This window comes from Zingiber officinale, chromosome 5A (genome assembly GCF_018446385.1).
Source record: "Zingiber officinale cultivar Zhangliang chromosome 5A, Zo_v1.1, whole genome shotgun sequence".
Lineage (NCBI taxonomy): Eukaryota > Viridiplantae > Streptophyta > Magnoliopsida > Zingiberales > Zingiberaceae > Zingiber > Zingiber officinale.
The window spans coordinates 45,787,320-45,807,392 of NC_055994.1; the positions used below are offsets into that span (position 1 = coordinate 45,787,320).

The 20,073-nt window shown below is 39.1% G+C and overlaps 1 protein-coding gene across 5 annotated transcripts in view; it reads left to right on the forward strand.

The window, feature by feature from the left end:
* The first annotated feature begins 4,536 nt into the window (after nt 1-4,536).
* LOC121980470 (ER membrane protein complex subunit 3-like) overlaps nt 4,537-20,073 on the forward strand; it is a 31,247-nt gene continuing 15,710 nt past the window's right edge. For 2 of the 5 annotated variants that reach the window (XM_042532533.1, XM_042532531.1), the window contains exons 1-5: nt 4,537-4,827; nt 4,959-5,131; nt 5,248-5,341; nt 7,466-7,585; nt 7,666-7,714. In XM_042532533.1, coding sequence (XP_042388467.1) covers nt 4,552-4,827; nt 4,959-5,131; nt 5,248-5,341; nt 7,466-7,585; nt 7,666-7,714 — 712 coding nt within the window. In that variant the 5' untranslated portion in view covers nt 4,537-4,551. Of the gene's footprint in view, nt 4,851-4,913; nt 5,132-5,247; nt 5,342-7,465; nt 7,586-7,665; nt 7,715-20,073 lie in introns of all 5 variants that reach the window. The other 3 variants (XM_042532532.1, XM_042532535.1, XM_042532534.1) reach the window with 3 other exon arrangements.

Here is a 20,073-nt window from a genome sequence, read left to right on the forward strand (position 1 = left end):
GTCGTCAACCTGAGAGATATCCATTTCTCCTGTCTAACGAAAATGATATAATGCTTGTTGATTTGAACAAGCTATATCCTATCAGGAAGCTGTGATAAGCTTAAATTTTGAGATAAGCTCAGATTCTGAGAAATGACTAGATGTCATAAGGTTTGAAATGCAATCCATGTATTCCAACCAAGTATGTATTGGATCGAGTCACACATGAGAAGGGGGTGAATCATGTGGTTTTGAAAAACTTATTTTGTCATTTTTAAAATCGTGAGTGCGCAGCGGAAAACTACAAGAAAAGACAGAAATATAAAAGCAAGTAAAAGAACATGTGTTTGGTTTTTCTTAGTTGGAAGCCTTTGACGACTCCTACTCCAAGATCCAGGTCCCGTGGACCTTTCGATGGGTAATCCACTAAATTACCTTTTCCGGTACCTCTAGAAAAGGGAATCAAGTATACAGAAAGAAGCAACAAGTACAACACCCTGCACTTGTCCTATTGCAAATAATTAAGTACACAAATTATAGTTTGTTACCCAACACCTTTGAAGATTATCAGCTTAGGCTTGGTGTCGGTTGGTTCCTCGGCAGTAGTTAAGCATAACAGTGTCGTAGCAGAGTCACAGCAGTAGGCCAGAGCAATTGGAACCTCAATCAAATGCGTAGAAGCTTGTATATGTGTTGTATTGAAGCATTCTCGAGACTGCCTTATATAAAGCATGGAAGGCACCTTCCATAGGCGTAGAAGGCGCCTCCAATGAGAAAATCTAGCCCAAACTTCGCTGGAGCTTATCGTCGAATAGGTCAAATTTTACCCTTGGGAAGGCACCTTCCGTAGTCATGGAAGACGCCTTCTATGAATAGTACGAAGATGCCTTTACTGCTTGAAGGCGTCTTCGGACACTATTCATTCAAAGGCAAATATGCTCCTTTTATCCTGCAAAACAACATTAGTCCAAATAACCTGTAAAACAAATATTAAAATAATAATAATTAATAATAAAGGGTAGTAATTAATTCCTTTCCTCCCAGAACCAGGAACTAGTCAAGGTCTCAGTTTAGGAATTCTAAATGGACCTAAACTAGACCGACACCTACTGTACCTCAACCAGGATGCGTCCTCACAGAGTTACTCTCTTTTAGTGACTTACCTTAACTTACCAACTTACCAAACATCCGGTCAGCCCGTCAATCTGTCTAGAATTCATACCAGCTATTCGGTCGGCCCGTCGACCTAGCTAGATTTCTTGCCAGATATCCGATCAATTCATCGACCTATCTGGACTTCTCCTGCACACTTAATTAAGTGGTTAGATCACAACAATACATAACTTAACTTACTTTGTTATTCATCAAAATCTTAGTAAGATTGTTAGTGTAAACTGCACCAACAGTATGAACTCTGGTTGACTCAACTAAAGATCTCAAACCTATTAAGTATAATTATATTTTTTCAAGAAGAAAACTAACATGGATGGCCAAGTGCGTACATATAAAAGGTGATTAGTAGTTAAAGGATTCAAACAAATTCATGGTATAAACTATGATGAAACATTTTCAATAGTTGCAATACTTAAGTCTATTCAGATCTTGCTTGATATTGCAGCTTATTAGGATTATGAGATCTGATAGATGGATATCAAAATTGTATTCCTTAATGAAAATTTACTCGCAACTGTGTATATGATGCAACTTGAGGGTTTTGTGGATCCAAAGGATATTGGAGAGGTATGTAAATTGTAAATGTTCATTTATGGATTAAAGCAAGTTTCTAGAAGCCGAAATCTTCTATTCAATGATGCAATCAAAGAGTTTGATTTCATTAAGAATGAAGATGAACTTTGTGTGTACAAAAAGGTTAGTGGGAGCATCGTTATATTTCTGATCTTATATGTAGATGATATACTTCTCATTGGAAATGATATCTTTGTCCTACAATCTGTGAAAACTTGACTTAGAAATTATTTCTCAATAAAAAACTTAGGTGAAGTTGCTTATATTTTAGGTATCAAGATCTATATAGATATATCTAAAAGATTATTTGGCCTAAGTCAGAGTATATATATTGATAAAGTGTGTAATCGTTTCCAATGTCACTTGGTGTGAGCCTTTCCAAGGCTCAATGTCCCTCTACTAAGGAGGAAAGAGATAACATGGATAAGATTCCTTATGCATTTGTTATTAGATCTTCATGAATGTCATGTTATGTACTCGTCCTGATGTTTTGTATGCATTAAGCATGACAAGCAGATACCAGTCAGATTTAGGTGAAAGTCATTGGATAGTGGTCAAGAATATACTTAAGTACTTGAGAAGAACTAAAAATTATTTCTTGATATTTGGAGGAGATGTGAGATGTGCATGACACTAATAGATGCTAACATAGTGGATCCACTGACTAAGACTTTAGCACAGAAGAAGCATGATAGTCACACTAGGTCACTCAATATTCGATACTTTAGTGATGGACTCTGGTGTTAATGAGAGATTGTTAGTGTAAGCCCTAAGAATTAATCATGAGTTGATTGACTTAGGATATATTGTATCATATTTTTCGCATAAAAGGTAATATTTTAGTTATTATATTTATTTCATACTTGTGCTAGCTGAATATATATAATAATGTCTTAGAATAGTAGGTTATAGTCTACAACATATCAATTGTTGAATTGATTATGAGAGACTGTCGACATATATAGAGACCACTATTTTTAATTATTCCTAGTCAAGTATTAATATATAATGACAATATTAATACGATGAGACTAACATATAGGTCAATTGATAACTTTCACAAAACATGAATATAAGATATCAAATTGACACATGATTATATATTAGAGAATTTATACTGAATTGACTCGTTATGAAAAGTTTTATGGACTATTATATGAGTGTCATAAATATTCTCATAGTGATTATTAGTATAAATAATCTTTAGACCTGAAATCACTACGGTTGCCTACATAAGTAGTTGTGTACTTTGATATCAACAAACGTCACTTGTAATAAGGTGAACTATAAAGTCATTCACTAGGTATGTAATAAACTATGCAGAGGGATGTGAGTGATATAGAAGAGATTTGTCGCTTCCATATAACATAAGAGATATCTATGAGCCCATTGATTGAGTAGGACCATTGAAATACATGATTATGCTCAAATAAGTCAATATAGGATATTAACCTTATTTGGTTAAGTGAGTTTATTTAGAGATCAAGAAACACATAGATTTATTAGAAGATAACATGGTCTATGCCTCGTAGATCAATATAGATATTAAGGACATAAAGGTTAAGCTATACAAGATAATGGTCATGGACATGTTAGGTCGGATCTTGATATTCTCGTCACTTGAGTATCATTGATACATTACTAGATGTCATTTATTGCTTATGTATCTAAAATAATTTTAGAAACACTGTCAACATTATGAGAATCTAATGAGTCACACACACAGAGCATGTAGATTTGGAGATTAATTTATTTTATGATTTCAAACCTTAAGCATATTGGATTAATAAATTAATCTAATTGAGTTTTAGACTTATTGGATTAATTAGTTACTCCATTTAAGGCTCAATTCAACTATAGAGCCTGCTAAGAGTTCTTCTTGAAGATGAATAATTTTTCTTGAAGATGAATAGTTCTTCAAGAAGGTGAAGGATTAATAAGAAGGTGAAGAGTTAACAAAAAAGTGAAGGATTAACAAGAAGATGAAGAGTCAACAAGAAGATAAAGAGTTAACTTTTTCTTCTTTACCACCTTAAATACCCATCACTAGCAAGACCCCCTTCTGTAAAAAGAAAAGAGTTCTTCTTCACCTTTTACCACCTTAAATAGCCATCTCTAGTAAGAAGGCATGGTGGTGTGAGATTCCGATTCTGGAATTCATGAGACGAATGAAGGGACATGCTCGTGTGGATGTCGTAGAGGTATGGACATTCTAATCGCGCTTAGATCAGCCGGACTAGAAGTCTTCTAAGTGTTGTTTATGCATCAAATGTAATAATCCTATTCACTAGTGTAGTTGTAAGAGTAGTTTTATAATCGCATGAATCTTTGGAGGGATCAATTTCCACTACGTTTTAATTTGTTTATCGCTATAGATCTCTACAATCGCTTGGTTCGTGATTTATCTCACTATAGAGCTAGCAATGAGGAGTGCTTGAGATGAGTGAAATTATCTTTTTGCTGCACTGATTACTCCTTGAAGAGCCTAACTAGTGTCGTAGCCCGAGCAACAGTAATATTCGAACACTCTCAAACATGTTACTAAATGATTATCACATACTATAGTAAAAAGATGATTGCACTCACCCTAAGTATTTCTCATAGTCCGCCCCCAGATATATGAAGGGAGGTAAATCATGATGTCAACTTATAACCAATCTCTAAGTGGTTAAAAAGTACAAAATATTTTTTTATAAGAATATATGTATATCAAAAATTGATCTCTTATCTATGATAGTAAAATTGTACTAAGTGATTATCCGGACAGAGAGATTATCACACACACGATCCAATTAGAGGAATGAATTGATACGATCCAATTAGTGAATGAATTATTCAGGGCAGTTCACTTTGGAAAAAGGGGTTATTTGGGAATTTAATGTTGGGAGTTTTTTTTTTTTTGGGCATTTCCCTCCGGCAGTGTGGCTCTATTTTTCTGTATCCTCCTCCGCAATCGAGCCGGCTGCGACCGCTGCACCCTCCGGCTGTGTGCCGTTTTTCGTCTCTGAGATTTGGACGTATTCCTTCCTCAATTCGCAGCAAGCAAGCACTGAGGCCTGTCGCCAAAGCAGAGTTCCCTACCCCCGACCGGTTTATCTCCCTGTCAATATCCGGATCGAGATCTAGTTTCGAATTTATTTTGGCTTCTTTTACCTTTTCTGCCTTACCTTTGCTCCTTGCGATCTTAGGTAGATTGAACCTAGTGAGTGTAACTGATGAACGAACTGCTCTAGGTTTGCAAGGACATTTTCACGATGGCGGAAGATCTTGTCCTTGACAGGGCCATAAGGGATTGGGTCTTGATCCCTCTCTCCGTTGTGATGGTTTTGATCGGCGTCCTCCGCTACTTTGTCTCCAAGCTTATGCGATCCTACCAGACCCCAGATCGTAAAGTTGTGAAGGAAGGGTTCGTCTCTCTTTCATTTCACATTCTCCTTCTCACTCTTCCTTAACCTCTAATTAATTCTGTCCTAATTCTCCTGTTTTATTGTATTTGATTTAACGTCCTTTTATCGCTTTTAGGCAAGTGGTTCTTAGAGCGAGGAATTTGAGGGCTGCAGCTGGATTTATTCCCACTAAGTCTTTCTGGTCCCGAAGGGTGTATTTCACCAATGAGGTAGGCATCTCGGTTTGGGTGAAGTGCTTAAAAGAAATTGTTTTATTAATACTTTTTGTAAGGAACAATAGTGCTAAACACATCGAAAAGCGTAACAGAAAAATAAGTTCTTATCTAGAAGATCCATACAAAGGAAACCATATACTAAGTTTTGTTAAAAGATATATATCTTTACTGCGTGTCCTTCGCAATCCCGACAGTAACGTTTCTTGAAGATGTAGATCTCAGCGCGATCAACACGTCCGCGCCTCTATGGTATCCACACGAACATGTTCTCCGTCCATCTCACGAACTCACGAAATGGAAAAAGAAACAACCAAAGGTTGTGCTAGCAACCTCTTGTGAAAGTTTTTGGCCTAGAGTGGAAGAAGGAAGAAGAGCAAAAACCAAGAAGAGCATAATCACCTAAAAGGTCACTTCATCTATATAAGGTAACTTCACAAAAGGGTTACTTTACCAAATAGGTTACTTCACCAAAAAAGTTACTTTACCAAAAAGGTTACTTCACTCAAAGGTTACTTTTACGAATGGTTTTTGTATTCATCTAATGAATACAAAATATTTTTGTCTCTTGATCTTCCTTTTGATTAATGATATATGAATCTCTATTAATATTCATTAATCTTAATGGGTTGGATTTAGAATATAGGATTAACCATTAACCCAATAAGTCATTAACCCAATAAACCAATGAGTCTAACCCATTACTTAATAAGTCTAATCTGAATTCATTCGAGTCTAACTCAATGTGTATAATTCGGATTAAACTTAACCCCATAATCCATCTACAAATCAACATGTTCTTTATGTGTGATCTAATAGGCTCTCGTAACGTTGGCAATGTATCTAAAACCATTTTAGAAATATAAGCAATGAGTGACATCTAGCAATGCATCATTGCTACCCAAGTGACGAGAATGTCGAGATCCGACCTAACTTTTCCGTGTCTATTATCTTATATGACTCAATCCTTCTATCCTTGATATCTAGATTGATCAATGAGGCATACAATGTGTCATCCTCTTATCAATCTTTGTGTTTCTTGATCTCTAAGTAGACACACTCAATCAAATAAGCTCAATATCTCATATTGACTCATTTAAGCATGGCCATGCATTCTTGTGTCTTACTAATCAAACGGCTCACAGATATCACTTCCGTCATATGGAAGGGATAGACCCCATCTACATCACTCACATCCCTCCGCATAATTCATTGCATACCCAGTGATCGACTTTATTGTCCACCTTGTTACAGGTGACGTTTACCGATACCAAAGTACACAACTCCTTGAGAACCGTAGTGACTTTAGGTCTAAGGACTATTCATACCAATAGTCACATGAGAATGTTTATGACACTCATATAACGATCCATGAAACATTCTCATGGTGGGTCATTCAGTATATATTCTCTAATATATATCCATGTGTCAACCTGATATCTCATATCCATGACTTATGAGATTAAGTCATCCGTTGACCTACATGCTAGTCTCAACACATTAATATTGTCCTTGCATATTAATGCTTAACTAGGAATAGTTAAGAGTAGTGTTCTATGCATATCTACAATATCTCACTATCAATTCAACCAATTGATATGTTATAGATTAGAACCTCCTACTCTAGGACATTATTATACTTATTCAATTGGCACTGAACTGAAATAAATATAATAACCAACTTTGCCTTTTATTAATAATGATATAGGATACAAAATGAGCCCTTTACAATCATCTCATAATTGGTACTAGGGCTAATACTAATACTTTTATCTCCCTGTTTTCCCTAAATCTTAATTTTCCTGAAGGAGATGCGGAGTGACAATATGATGTATTTTCATATGTGCATTAGATTTCATAAAATCATGGTAGAACCTCAATGGGTTATGGTAACATCATTGTTGTTGCAAAATAGCTGGAAAGAGGAAATATGTTCTCTTTTATCTCATAACTACTCAAAAGGTTTTCTTCAATAGATTTGTGCATCTCTACTTATCAAATACATTTTGCAGAACATTGTCTATTTGATTGGCATAGAAGTTGTGTTGAGAAGAAAAATGTAATGGAAACAGTATTAGCCAATCCAATCTTCTTGGATAGTGATAACACTTAGTGCTGCAGGAGAATGGCTTGCTGCATGTTCCAAAAGGGCAGGCTCAGAACCCACAAGCACAGATGTTTTCAGACCCAAACATGGCTATGGATATGATGAAAAAGAACATTTCAATGATTGTTCCACAGGTTAAAAACTTTCAGCTCTTTTTTGAATGGCTTTATCTCCACTTTCATTTTTTGATGGAAAATAATATTACATCTTTCAGACACTTACCTTTACATGGGTGAACTTTTTCTTCTCTGGTTTTGTGGCAGGTAAATATGTCTTCCATTGTCTGTTGTCAGTTTCTTGTTTACTTTATCTAACAATTGGTTGAGTTGATAGGTCTCTTGCAGTAAAGGATACTACTGTCTTTCTTTCCTAATCCATTAATCATGGAATCATGTCATTATTATCAACCTCTACATTTTTAGACATCATGGTTCAATTTATTTTGGTTTGAGATGAATAAGAAACTGAAGTAGCAATTTTTTTTTTCAAATATACAGTTGATGTAAATGCAGAGTAGCATATTTAACATGTTCGAGAAAATCATTTTCTGTCCAAGCCTTTATTCTCTAAGTGTTCGTCCTGGCGAACTCATACCATCTCTTAATCTTGGTGGTACACCTGCTGCATAAACTAATGAGCAAAATGAAGGAATCTCTGGAACGGAAGAGGATCTTACCCCCTGTAGACACTCTTAGCTCATAAAGCTTATGATTCCTCATTAGAATTTGGACATGATACATGCCCCCAAATTCTGTATAATACCTTTGAAGAATAATACCATTGAACCTGGTAAAATCATGGAAGTAAATAGTTCAAATATCAGGATTCTCCTTCACTGTAACTTCTAAATTGGATATGAATTCATATTATTTTGGAACTCCTTTCCCCAAAATTAGGATTGGATTGGATGTTTTCCTCAAAAAAATATGCATAGGCAAAGTTGATATCTTGCATTAATTAATTTGCTTGATGATGGATAGTAAAATCAAATTTCTCATAGTGAACTTGCAACTAAGGATTGCCACTGTTCTTCTATCCTTGGAAGTGATGTTAGAGATACAAAAACTACTATGCTCTTTTAGGAGGGAACACCTTTCTCGTACTGAAAAGGAATTGGGGATAGGTTTAGGTTTAGCTGCTAGGATATTTTTAGCATCCAGATTCATGCACAGGAAAAGTGAAGGGCAATATTTGCAAGTGCTTTGGGGAATACAAAAGTCACTGAAGTTTTATATTTAAAGAAATAAATCAACAAGGTAATACAGTTCTGGATTTTCATTTTATTATGTATCTTATGATTATTGATGATTATGTTATAAAAGAAAGATGAGCATTTGAATACTTTCAAAGGTTGTAATGATAATAGTCTAATAGATTTTTTTCCTTTTCATTTGAAGGCATACAAAAAATATGCAAAAACATAATATGGTCATTTCTAGAGAAGGGTTAAGTAATCATCATGTTGTGGTTGTCAAATTTTGCTGAACTTGTTACCAATTGGCCGATTTGGATAGGAATTAGCAAGTGTTGAATGCTGATCACATTTTGGCTTAGATCAAAATCAAGAAGTGTTATTTGATTTAGTCAAGAAATCAAGCACACTTATGAGGAGAAATACAATATGTGAGATTATTGAAGAAAATAGGCAGAAACCAATTTATCACATATGATTTTTATTGACTTGAAAAAGTCATATGACAAAGCCAGGCCCCTCCATTAGTATTGTTTTAGGTTATAGAGAAGAAAGGAATTTCTAATAATTATATTGGAGCAATAAATGATATCAATCATAATATAGTTACTAGTATTGGAGTTATAGGTAATGTGTCAAAAAATTTTCCTATGATTTTAGGTTTCTATCAAAAGGCTCAATTTCAACTTTTTATCTTTTTAATCTAATACTAGATGACTTCACCAATTATAGATGATCTTGTCAGAAAGTGAAGAAGATGGTAGGCTAGGAACGTGGGTGGACCTGGTGAAGACTCCTCATTGTCCTGCAAAACCAGGAGTGTTAGTGGTCTACTCGGGAAGGGGTTCCCGTCGTTGGTCCTCCGACGCTAAGTCAGTCTTCGATCTAGTGGAGAAGAGAAAACTATAGCTAGAACGTGTAGAATAACAAGATATTGCATACCTCTGCTTGTGGATGGGAACCCCCTTTATAGTGTCACTGTAGCACTGTGCACGCATCTCAAAGCGTATGCATGTTTTCCAAAGTATCCTAAGAAAAGACATGTCAAAAAGTGTCCCTGCTACCTTTCCTTAAGCGAGCACACAAATCTTTGATGTGAGGAAGCTTCTAAAGTACGATTTATGCTTTGTTGTCAATGACACAAACCTCCAAAAGAGTATGAGAAGATATGTAGGGATCCCCTTGGCCGATCGGAAGCCACTCGGCGGGGACAGAGGCCGCTCGGCAGGGACGTCCTAGCTCAGTTGCATTGAACATAACTGTTTTCTTTCACTCGTCTTTCATGTAGTAGGAGGGCTGCCTTTCATCCTACCGGCCATGGGTTCGGTTGGCCGGGACAGAGGTCTGGGGGATCCATTGTTTCTCTTAACCCTAAGCGCAGGTTTTTCGTGGATGGTCGTTCGGATGACCATGCCCGACATTGGACTATGTTCGGCCAACTATGCCTGATCGATGAACCTAGGCTTCTGACTGTCTTTGCTTTGACTTCCACGCCGACCGTTATTCCCTGCTTTGACCCATCTTTGGTGGGACCTCTCTTCATCACCGTATCATAAGCCTTCTCAAGTCTAGTCGAAGGAGGTTTACAAGTCCAATTGACTGAACAATTAGTATGTTCTGAAACTTTTTTTCCTGACCGGGTGTTCTAGGGTTTAGAGCCACCGCTCGGTTATGACATTCCGAGGTTGATGCCGCTCGGAGCCGTCACTGACGACACTTAGCCAATTTTTTAACTTCTTTCTGATCATTCTCCCGATTGGCTACTCAAACTCCGAGGTTGATGCCGCTTTGATCTAACACGGACAATACTTAGCCGTTTTGTAGCTTCTTTCTGATTTCTTCTCCGAGCGACCACCTTCACTTAGTACCTTTTAATTGTCGCTAATGTCACCATAATTTCTTGGAAACCATTTAAATCCTCTACTATTAATGTAAAGCACGCCGACCATGCCTTTTAATCATGTGCTTCTATTCCTCATTAATGTCACCTGCTATGTTGTTAGAGGCGCAAGGCGCACCGAGGCGCAAAGTGGCTACTAGAGCCCGAGGCGCGCCCCTCTTGAACATGAGGTTGATGACTACTAAACTATTGGCACACTCATATAATATGTCAAATATGATAACTATTAATATTCCACACACATCAATATCAAATATGACAAGCAAAGCAACACCATAATAAAATTAATAAAACTTTCAAACTTTCAAGTTTCAACTTTCTAATTTAAACTAACAAAGTTCATCAAAACAAGTGTAATAAGTCAAATTAATCATCAAACTCAAGATCATCCTCATTGTATTCTTCTTCTTTATCTTCATCTTCTTCAAATTCAATTTCTTCTTCTTCTTCTTCTTCTTCTTCTTCATCTCTAAGTCTTAGAGATGAGTATCTCATAGAGGAAGATGTATTTCTCTTCTCAACTTGTTTAGGCCTAGCATGTGAACTAGAGGTCATGGATGCAATATTTTTTCCTCTAGTACAATATTCAGGCTCTTCAACTTCGCTAGCCCTAGCAACGACATCCCATGTTAAGTCATCATCTTCAAAAACCAACTCATCTTCTTCATTATCACTTTCTCCATCCATTCTACCCATCAACCATTCATTACTATCATCAATATCTATGAAAGAGATGAGGTTAATCTTATCACGTGCATCATACCGAAGTTTTAAGGCACAATTATATTTCACAAATACCAAATCATTTAAGCGCTGCTAAGCTAGCCTATTCCTTTTTTTGCCGTGAATCTACAAAATGTCAAAAATCACAATAAGTATAATAAAATAGCAAAGAATATTTTCTATTTATAAAAGTAACATACTAATAGTATTAAACATTTATATTTATTATTATATACCTGCTCAAATACACTCCAATTGCGCTCGCAACTAGAAACACTACAAGTGAGGCTAAGCACTTTAATAGCAAACTTTTGCAATTCTGGGGTATTTGCTCCATAACATTCCCACCATTCTGTTGGAGATAATGCTCTTCTATGTCTAATTGCCACATTCTTCCCAAATAACCCTTCTGTCTTTCGATATATAGAGAGCTGGGTAGTGATTTTATCTTGCTCAGCAGCGCTTGAAACCAATCTCTCCATACTTTCAAACAAACCATTCACCACTTCTCCACAGATATTTGAATCTGTGTATGAATAAAAATATTCTGGATTCAAATGATGTCCTGCAGCATGCAGAGGCCGATGAAGTTGACATTCCCATCTCGCATCAATGATCTCAAACACTTCTTTGTATTTCTCTTCTTTCTCCTTAAAGGCCTTCATAATTATTTTTTTTGCCCTATCCATAGGCTCATAAATATAGCCCATTACAGGTTTTCTTTCGCCATCAACCAGTTTCAGAACACGGACTAAAGGGCCATATATCTTTAAAATATGCACAATACTGCTCCAGTTTCAGAACACGGACTAAATATAGCCCATTGCAGGTTTTTTGTCGCCGCCGCTTCTTTTGCCCATTTACTCTCTGTCCAATCCTTTGAAATGAACATTTTTCTTAAATTTTGCTTCGGTAGGTGCATCCTTTCAAGCGTGAGAAAAGTAGTAGCAAATCTTGTGACACTCGCCCGACAAAGCTCTTTTTGTCTTGTGAATTGCCTCAACATATTTACCATGCCGGGACGAACATAAATGTAAGCATTCACACTCATTGCCTTCTTCAATGTTGCTTTAAAATCAGACAATTTTCCAATATCTTCTAAGATCAAGTCGACGCAGTGAGCAGCACAAGGAGTCCAATACAAGTGTGGCCTTTTTGCTTCTAATAATTTTCCTACAAAAGAAGTTAGAAAAATAGATAAGTTTAACATATATAAGAAAAAATATATTGATAAGAAAGAATTAAATAGATTCTTACTAGCAAACACATTGTTACTTGCACTATCCGTAACAAACAACATTTACTTATCCTACACGCTCCACAAATCGATCAAGCAACTGAAATATTTTCTCTCCAGTCTTTGCATAATCAGAAACATAAACCGATTCACTGAAAACTGAACCTTTAGGAGAATTAACTAAAAAATTAATCAATATTCTCTGCCTTTTATTTGTCCACCCATCTGCCATCAAACTACAACTATACTTGGCCCATTCTGTTTCACATGATTTAATGTAATCATTTGTCACACTATCAACAACTTTTTTTAGAAAAGAAACCCGCACCTTATGATAACTAGGTCATTTTAGACCTATACCATATTGGCCAACCAAGTCCAACATTCTTTTGAAGCTTGAATAGTTAACGACATTAAAAGGAATTGCCGCATCATACATCCACTCAGTTATGGCCATATAAGCTTTTTCCCTCAATTCTTTCTTGTATGCCTCATTTATCGTGGTTTGTCTTTCTTTACCCTTTCAACTTTCAACATTTTTTTTTTTACATTAGGAGCAAAATACGTATCCATTGGACCTATTTGTCTGGGCCTTTTTTTGCATATTTACTGATCTAGAACTTGTACTTGTACTTATAGGCGACACAACTTTAGCTCTAATATCATCCATATCAATATCATCACCAAGAGGGTCTACATCCTCAAAGTCCAATGTCGCAAGTTTAGAAAGATTACTTTTCTTCGTCTTTTTCTCCATGAAAATTTTAATTTCTTCACGTACATGAGACAAACATTTTTTGTAAGTCGTAGTATTTCGAAACCCCCCAACAAGATGTTTTGCACGATAGATACTCTCTTTTGTAACTTTTTGACAAAAGTTACAAATTAAATCATTTTTATTATCCGGATTAACTTTTTGAAAATAATTCCATCCCAGATCTTTTGATATATATGTTGGAGTATCACTACTACCTTCCATGATAATTGAACAAGAAAATAGTCTAAAAAATTAAAAATAAAATAAAATCAATATGGTACCAGCAATAAAAAAGCACTGTACAGTCTGTACCAGCAATAGCAAAATAGTAAAAAACAAAAAGCAAAACAAGACAAAAAAAAATGAAAAAATAGTAAAAAAATGAAATATTGGACAGCAACACCAATACGAACCAATAAAAATGGAAAAACAGTACCAAAAAAATCCAAAATCGGACAGCAGTAGGAAGCAAAAACACAACCTGCAAAAATTAAAAAACAGGAAACCAAAATAAAACAAAACCAGATAGCAGCATAGCAAGAACACGAACCGGACAGCAGCACAACAAAGAAAAGAAGATACAGAACTGCAGAAGAAAAGAAGATACATAAACGAAGAAGAAAAAGAAACGAAGAGAAGAAGCGAAGAGAAGAAGATGATAACAGACGAAAAAGAAGAAGAGAAGAAGAAGACAAAGTGAAGAACAGAAAAAACAGAAAAAAGAAGGAAAACATACTTGGGCGACGATGCAACTCAGCGATGGCGCGACTCAACGATGGCGGCGGCGGACAGACGGAAATGGGTTTAGGTTTCTTCCTCCCTTCCTGTGTTCTCTTCCTCCCTTCCTGCATTTTCTGCTCCTGTTTCCCGTGTCCTAATTCCGAACAACGTTGATTTGGAATGTTTTTTTTGGTTTAAAATCCAGATTTGTTCACGATCGATCGCGGCGCCTCGATCACGCCTTCGTTGAGGTGCAAAGGGTCACGAGGTGCACCTAGGCACGCGCTTGGCGAACAGCGCCCGCCTCGCGTGGGAAGAGGCGTTCTTCCCAGCGCCTAGCGCCTCGGGCGCGCCTTTAACAACACGGGTCACCTGTAATTGAATGCCACGTGTCGCTTTATCCTAGTGCCGCGTGTGTGATGTGACAGGCGACTGTTTGGATCCGATGCGACAACTGCCTTTTCGAATTCAACGGTCAAGATTAAACCTTGTTTTCCTAAACTCTTGATCGGACGACTCAGAGCAGTCGTCCCTAGGGTTTTTAGACCCTTTGTTTCTTCCTTCAACTCTTATCGTTTCCTTTGTTCTCATCGACGTCTTCCTTGCTCCTTGCTCTCTTCTTCTCACTGGCGATCTTCTCCTTGTAAGCTCTTTCTCCTTTCTCCCTTTCGATCTTTGATTTCTATCATTTGTTCATGGTGCGTTCTCCTTCTCCACTCCCGGCTATCCCCGTGCTGTGGTATACCTCCACCGAGTCTAATTTCAACGGTGACAAGGTCGATCAAATGAAGATGACTTACCATATTCCTGACGATTACAAAATCGTAATCCCTTTTGCCTGTGCTCGCCCACATACGCCTCCGGACGGCTTCCTCCCTTTCTTTAAAGACCAATTCTATGTCGGCTTGCGATTTCCTATTCGCCCTTTTTTCTCTAAAAGTTTGTAGATATTTTCCCATTCCCTTGCAACAGTTAGTACCCAACTCCTTTAGGTTACTGTGCGGAGTGGTTATCCTATTCCAATTGTACGAAATTCCTCTTTTACCTTGTATTTTTTTTACTATTTTTATTATACAAAATTGTCCGAGCCGGACACCTTCCTCTTCTAGGCCCGAGTGGGTGTTGTATACTTTAAAAAGATGCCCACCTTTAATAAGAGCAGGAAGGATCATTACTTTTTCGTCCGTCTTCCCGATCATCCTGCTTTCTCGACCGACTAGCAAATGGAGCTGCCAAAATCCCCGTTGGGAGTTGTCCTACCTCCAAGTAGTCATGCACCTAGCCGATCAGAAATATCACATCCACAAATTATTGCTGGAGAGCCTTCTATATATGTTTGGGCTAAGTCCCATCCGAGCTCGGTTGCTTAGTTAAGCCATTTCTTTATCCATTGTTTTTGAATCTAACTGATTTCTTTTTCTTTCTTGCAGCTCAAGTTATGTTTAAGTCGTTGATGAGCAGCAAGGGTAAGCTAACTGATGTCGAAATCAACGCAAAGGGGGCAGCCAAGCTGGAAAATTCATGGGTGCCTGCCAGTCGGCACATCAGAGGAGCAGATCAGATCGGAGAAGCAAGCCGAGACGTGGGAAGCGATGCCGCGGCTACCATAGGTGAGCTTCCACCCGCCTGACCTCCATGGTCCCAGTGGCAGTTCCTTCCAAGTCGACCACCTCCGGCAAGCCCCTGATCCAGCGCTAACACCGGAAGAGGCTCCGATCGGAGGCTTCCTCCCGCTCGGAGGCCTCTAATCCGCATCTTTCTACAGTCGTATCAGCTCCTCGACCTCCATCTGAGCGGGGCAAGAGCTCTTCATCCGTTGTCCTTGAGCGGACTGTCGGTCTGCCGACACATCCATCGTCCAATCAGACCCCTTCCTTGTCCAAGCTGCTAGCTGGGACGACGATAGCACCCCTACATCAATTATCCGTTCCTCCCCGATGTCTAAGTCCAAAGGTAAGTCTACTTCGGAACCTTCAGATTTGAGCGGCCGTAGGCATATTACGGCTATCATCAAATTACCAATATGATTGGTGCCATCCGGACGACGTCGAGCCGCGCTTTCCCAAACACCAGATCAAGACACAAGGTCCCCTAGCCCAAACCTGGGTAGATGCTATGGCTAGGGCGGCGATAATTCTGCCCAGGGAACTCGCTGACAGCTTAGTCAGAAATCTACTGGGGTAAGCTTATTTGGAATTTCTTATTCCTTTTTCTCGGTCGGCCGTGAAAGACTTGCAGTTATGGATGGAAAGCTTGGCTATGTGCCAAAGACTATCCTTCCTTGAACATGAAAACAGGTAGCTGCATGCTTCGACTAGGCAGTCCAGCACCTCGCAGGCCATGGTCGATCAGCTCACTACTGAGGTGGTCCAGTTGAAAAAGATCTAGATACAACTGCTGAGCAGCTCCTAGGGTCTTAGCGAGCGCTGACAATTGAGAAGAATAAAAACCACGATCAGGCCCTCCAGCTCGATCGACTGACCAAGCAGGCTCATTCTTTCGAGGCCAAACTCAACTCTGCGAACGTCAGGAAGTTCCGGGCCATCGATGACTTAGATATTAAAAACAAAGAAACCCGGGTCTTGGCAAGAAACTTGAGGAGGCAGAGGCAGCTTTAGCTACGGAGCAAGTTAGCCGAACAGCTGAACAGTTAGCCCCAAATTGAGGAGTACCAACAAACAATTGCTGGAAAGGACGTCGAGCTGCAATCATTGAAGGTTGAGCTGGAGGCGTCCAAGGCTCAACTTGCTAAGTTACAAGAAGATAAGCCCGTCCGGTTGGAAACCTTCAGAGTTGAGTGTCTCCGTTCAGAGGGCTTCAATCAGATGCTTTTCGATCGGTCCTTCCGACTGTTTGAGGGCGGCTATCTTTCCACGAGGTCTCGAACAAGATTATCCAGAGGGAGAAGATTGTAGATTTGCTCCCCAATGATGTAACCACCGATCTGGCATAGTTTTATCTTGTATTTATCAACAACCTTTTGTGGCAACTCAGCAGCTTCTGTAAAAATTTTCTAAGTCTAATTCGATGTGCATTTGTTCAACATTTCAGAGTTCTCGTTCCCTTTAACCTTCATGTTCCGTCCTCGAGACTTAACGTAAGCGCAATGCAGAGCGCGAGAGCTAGGCCTGCTCGGAACTTGGCTGAATGGCTCAAGAGCCTAGAGACGTGAGAGTTTAGCTCACTTATAACTCGCCCGACTGGTGACACGTAGTGCGAGGGCTTTGCTCGTTTATAACTTGACCGAATGGCTCAAGAGTATGGAGGCGTGAGAGTTTAGCTCACTTATAACTCGCCCGAACGGCGCGAGAGTCTTTGACACTTAGCGCGAGGGCTTTGCTCGCTTATAACTTCGCCGAACAGCTCAAGAGTCTAGAGGTGTGAGAGCTTAGCTTACTTCTAACTTACCCGAACAACGCAAGAGTCTTTGACACTTAGTGCGAGGGCTTTGCTCATTTATAACTTGGCCGAATGACTTAAGAGTCTAGAGGTGTAAGAGCTTAGCTCTCACTTATAACTCGCTTGAAAGACGCGAGAGTCTTTCATGCTTAGCGCGAGTGCTTTGCTTGCTTATAACTTGGTCGAACGACTTAAGAGTCTCGAGGCGTGAGAGCTTAGCTCACTTATAATTTGCCCGAACGACATGAGTCTTTGACACTTAGCGCGAGGGCTTTACTCACTTACAACTTGGTTGAATGACTCAAGAGTTTGGAGTCGTGAGAGCTTAGCTCACTTATAATTCGCTCGAAAGGCGCAAGAGCTTTTGACACTTAGTTCGAGGGCTTTGCTCGCTTATAACATGGCTGAACGACTTAAGAGTCTGGAGACGTGAGAGCTTAGCTCGCTTATAACTTGCTCGAACGACACAAAAGTTTTTGACACTTAGTGCGAGGGATTTGCTCGCTTATAACTTGATCGAACGACTCAAGAGTCTGGAGGCGTGAAAGCTTAGCTCACTTATAGCTCGCCTGAATGGTGCGATAGTCTTTGACACTTAACGTGAGGGTTTTGTTCGCTTATAACTTGGCTGAACGACTCATGAGTCTAGGGGCGTGAGAGCTTAACTCACTTATAACTCTCCCGAACGGCGTGAGAGCTTTGACACTTAACGTGAGGGCTTTGCTCGGTTTTAACTTGGCTGAATGACTTAAGAGTTTGGAGGCGTGAGAGCTTAGCTCACTTATAACTCGTTCGAACAGCGCGAGAGTCTTTGACACTTAATAATTTTTCATTCAAATCTTCCTACATTCATAGAACAAATTTTTTTACAATTTACATGAATTGAATCGCAAACTTACTACCTGACTCGATAGGGCTGTAGATGGTTTGTGCTCTAAGGCCGGTCCAGATTCCTCCCGTTCTCATTTTGTAGATAATAAGATCCTGAGCTGAGCTTCTGAATTACTTTATACGATCCACCCCTTACTAATATCGTCTTGACTCTTTTCCAGACTAAGTCGTCGACTTGGAATGATCTGGGAATCACCCTTCGGTTATAGTTCTGCTTCATCCTTTGTCGGTACGCCATTAGTCGAACGACTGCTTGATCTCTGATTTCATCTACCAAGTCTAATTCCATGAGATGTCGCTTGGGATTGTCTTAATCATATAGCTGTCTTCGATCGGACTCCACGCATATCTCAATCGACACTACTGCTTCTCCTCCATACACCAAGTGAAATGGGGTTATACTAGTAGCTTCTCGACGGTGGGAAGTTCATCGACCTAGCTTCCTCCTAGGTGGTCGAGCCGAGTCCTGAGTCCTCTAAGGATTTCTCTGTTGGTGACTTTTGCTTGATCGTTGCTCTGGGGATAGGCTATTGAAGTGAAGGCCTGTAGAATACCATAGTCGGCACACTACTCCCCAATCCTTTGTTATTGAAATTGCCTTTCATTATCAGAGACGAGCTTGTGAGGAACGTTGAGCCAGTACACAATATTTTACCATAAAAATTTGATAACTATTTGTTCGGTTATCTTAGCAAGTGGTTTAGCCTCATTCCATTTAGAGAAATAATCCACGGTTACGAGAAAAAATTTTCTACCAGTCGCCATTGGAAAAAGTCTAACGATATTTATGGTCCACTGGTCGAATAGACAAGAGATAATGGATGCTTTCAGTTCTTCGGTAGGTCAGTATGGTATGTTCTAATACCTTTGACAAGATAGGTAAGTTGCCACTGCCTATGCGACGTCTGCTTGTGAGGTAGGCAAAAAATATCCAGCCAGTAAAATTTTCTGAGTTAGAGAGCGGTCGCTCGGATGACTGCCACAAGAGCCTTGATGCACTTCTTACAGGATGTATTGAGTGTCTTCTGATATGATGCACTTGAGTAATGACCTCGAGAAAACTCTTTTGTATAGGTGGTCTTCAATTAATGTGAATCGCCCGACTCTTTTTTTTATTAACCAAGCCTGCTCTCGGTCGGTCGGCACGTTGCCCGATCGGAGGAACTCAATAAAATGTGTCCTCCAATCACTTGAGACTCTCATTTATGTTGTTCTCTCGATGCGAGCTACCAACATCACCTGCTCGATCGGCTTATCCAACACTGTAGGACTTAAGGAACTTGCTAACTTGACCAACTTGTCCGTATATTGGTTGTTCGCCCGGGGGATCTTTTGCACGATCACCTTTTGGAATCTCGCCTTTAACTTCTCAAAAGCCTCAGTATATAATTTTAACCTGACGTTATTTATTTCGAAAGTACCTGAGAGTTACTGGGCTGCTAGTTGGGAATTCGAGTGGATAAGGACCCGTGTGGCTCCCACATGCCTAGCTGCTTGTAGACCGACGATTAGTGATTCATATTCTGCCTCATTATTTGTAGCTTGGTAGTCCAGCCGAACGGACAGTTGTATTTTGTCTTCTTATGGTGATATTAAGAGTATTCCTACTCTGTTGCGGACGACCCGTCTATATATATTCTCCAAGTTGCCTATGGCTCGGTGTTCTGTACTTCAGTGACAAAATTGGCTAAGGCTTGTACCTTGATCGCCGATCTGTGCTGGTACTGTATATTAAACTTGCTCAGCTCCGTAGTCCACTTGATTAGCCGTCCGGACGCCTTGGGTTGAGGACTTTCCCTAGCG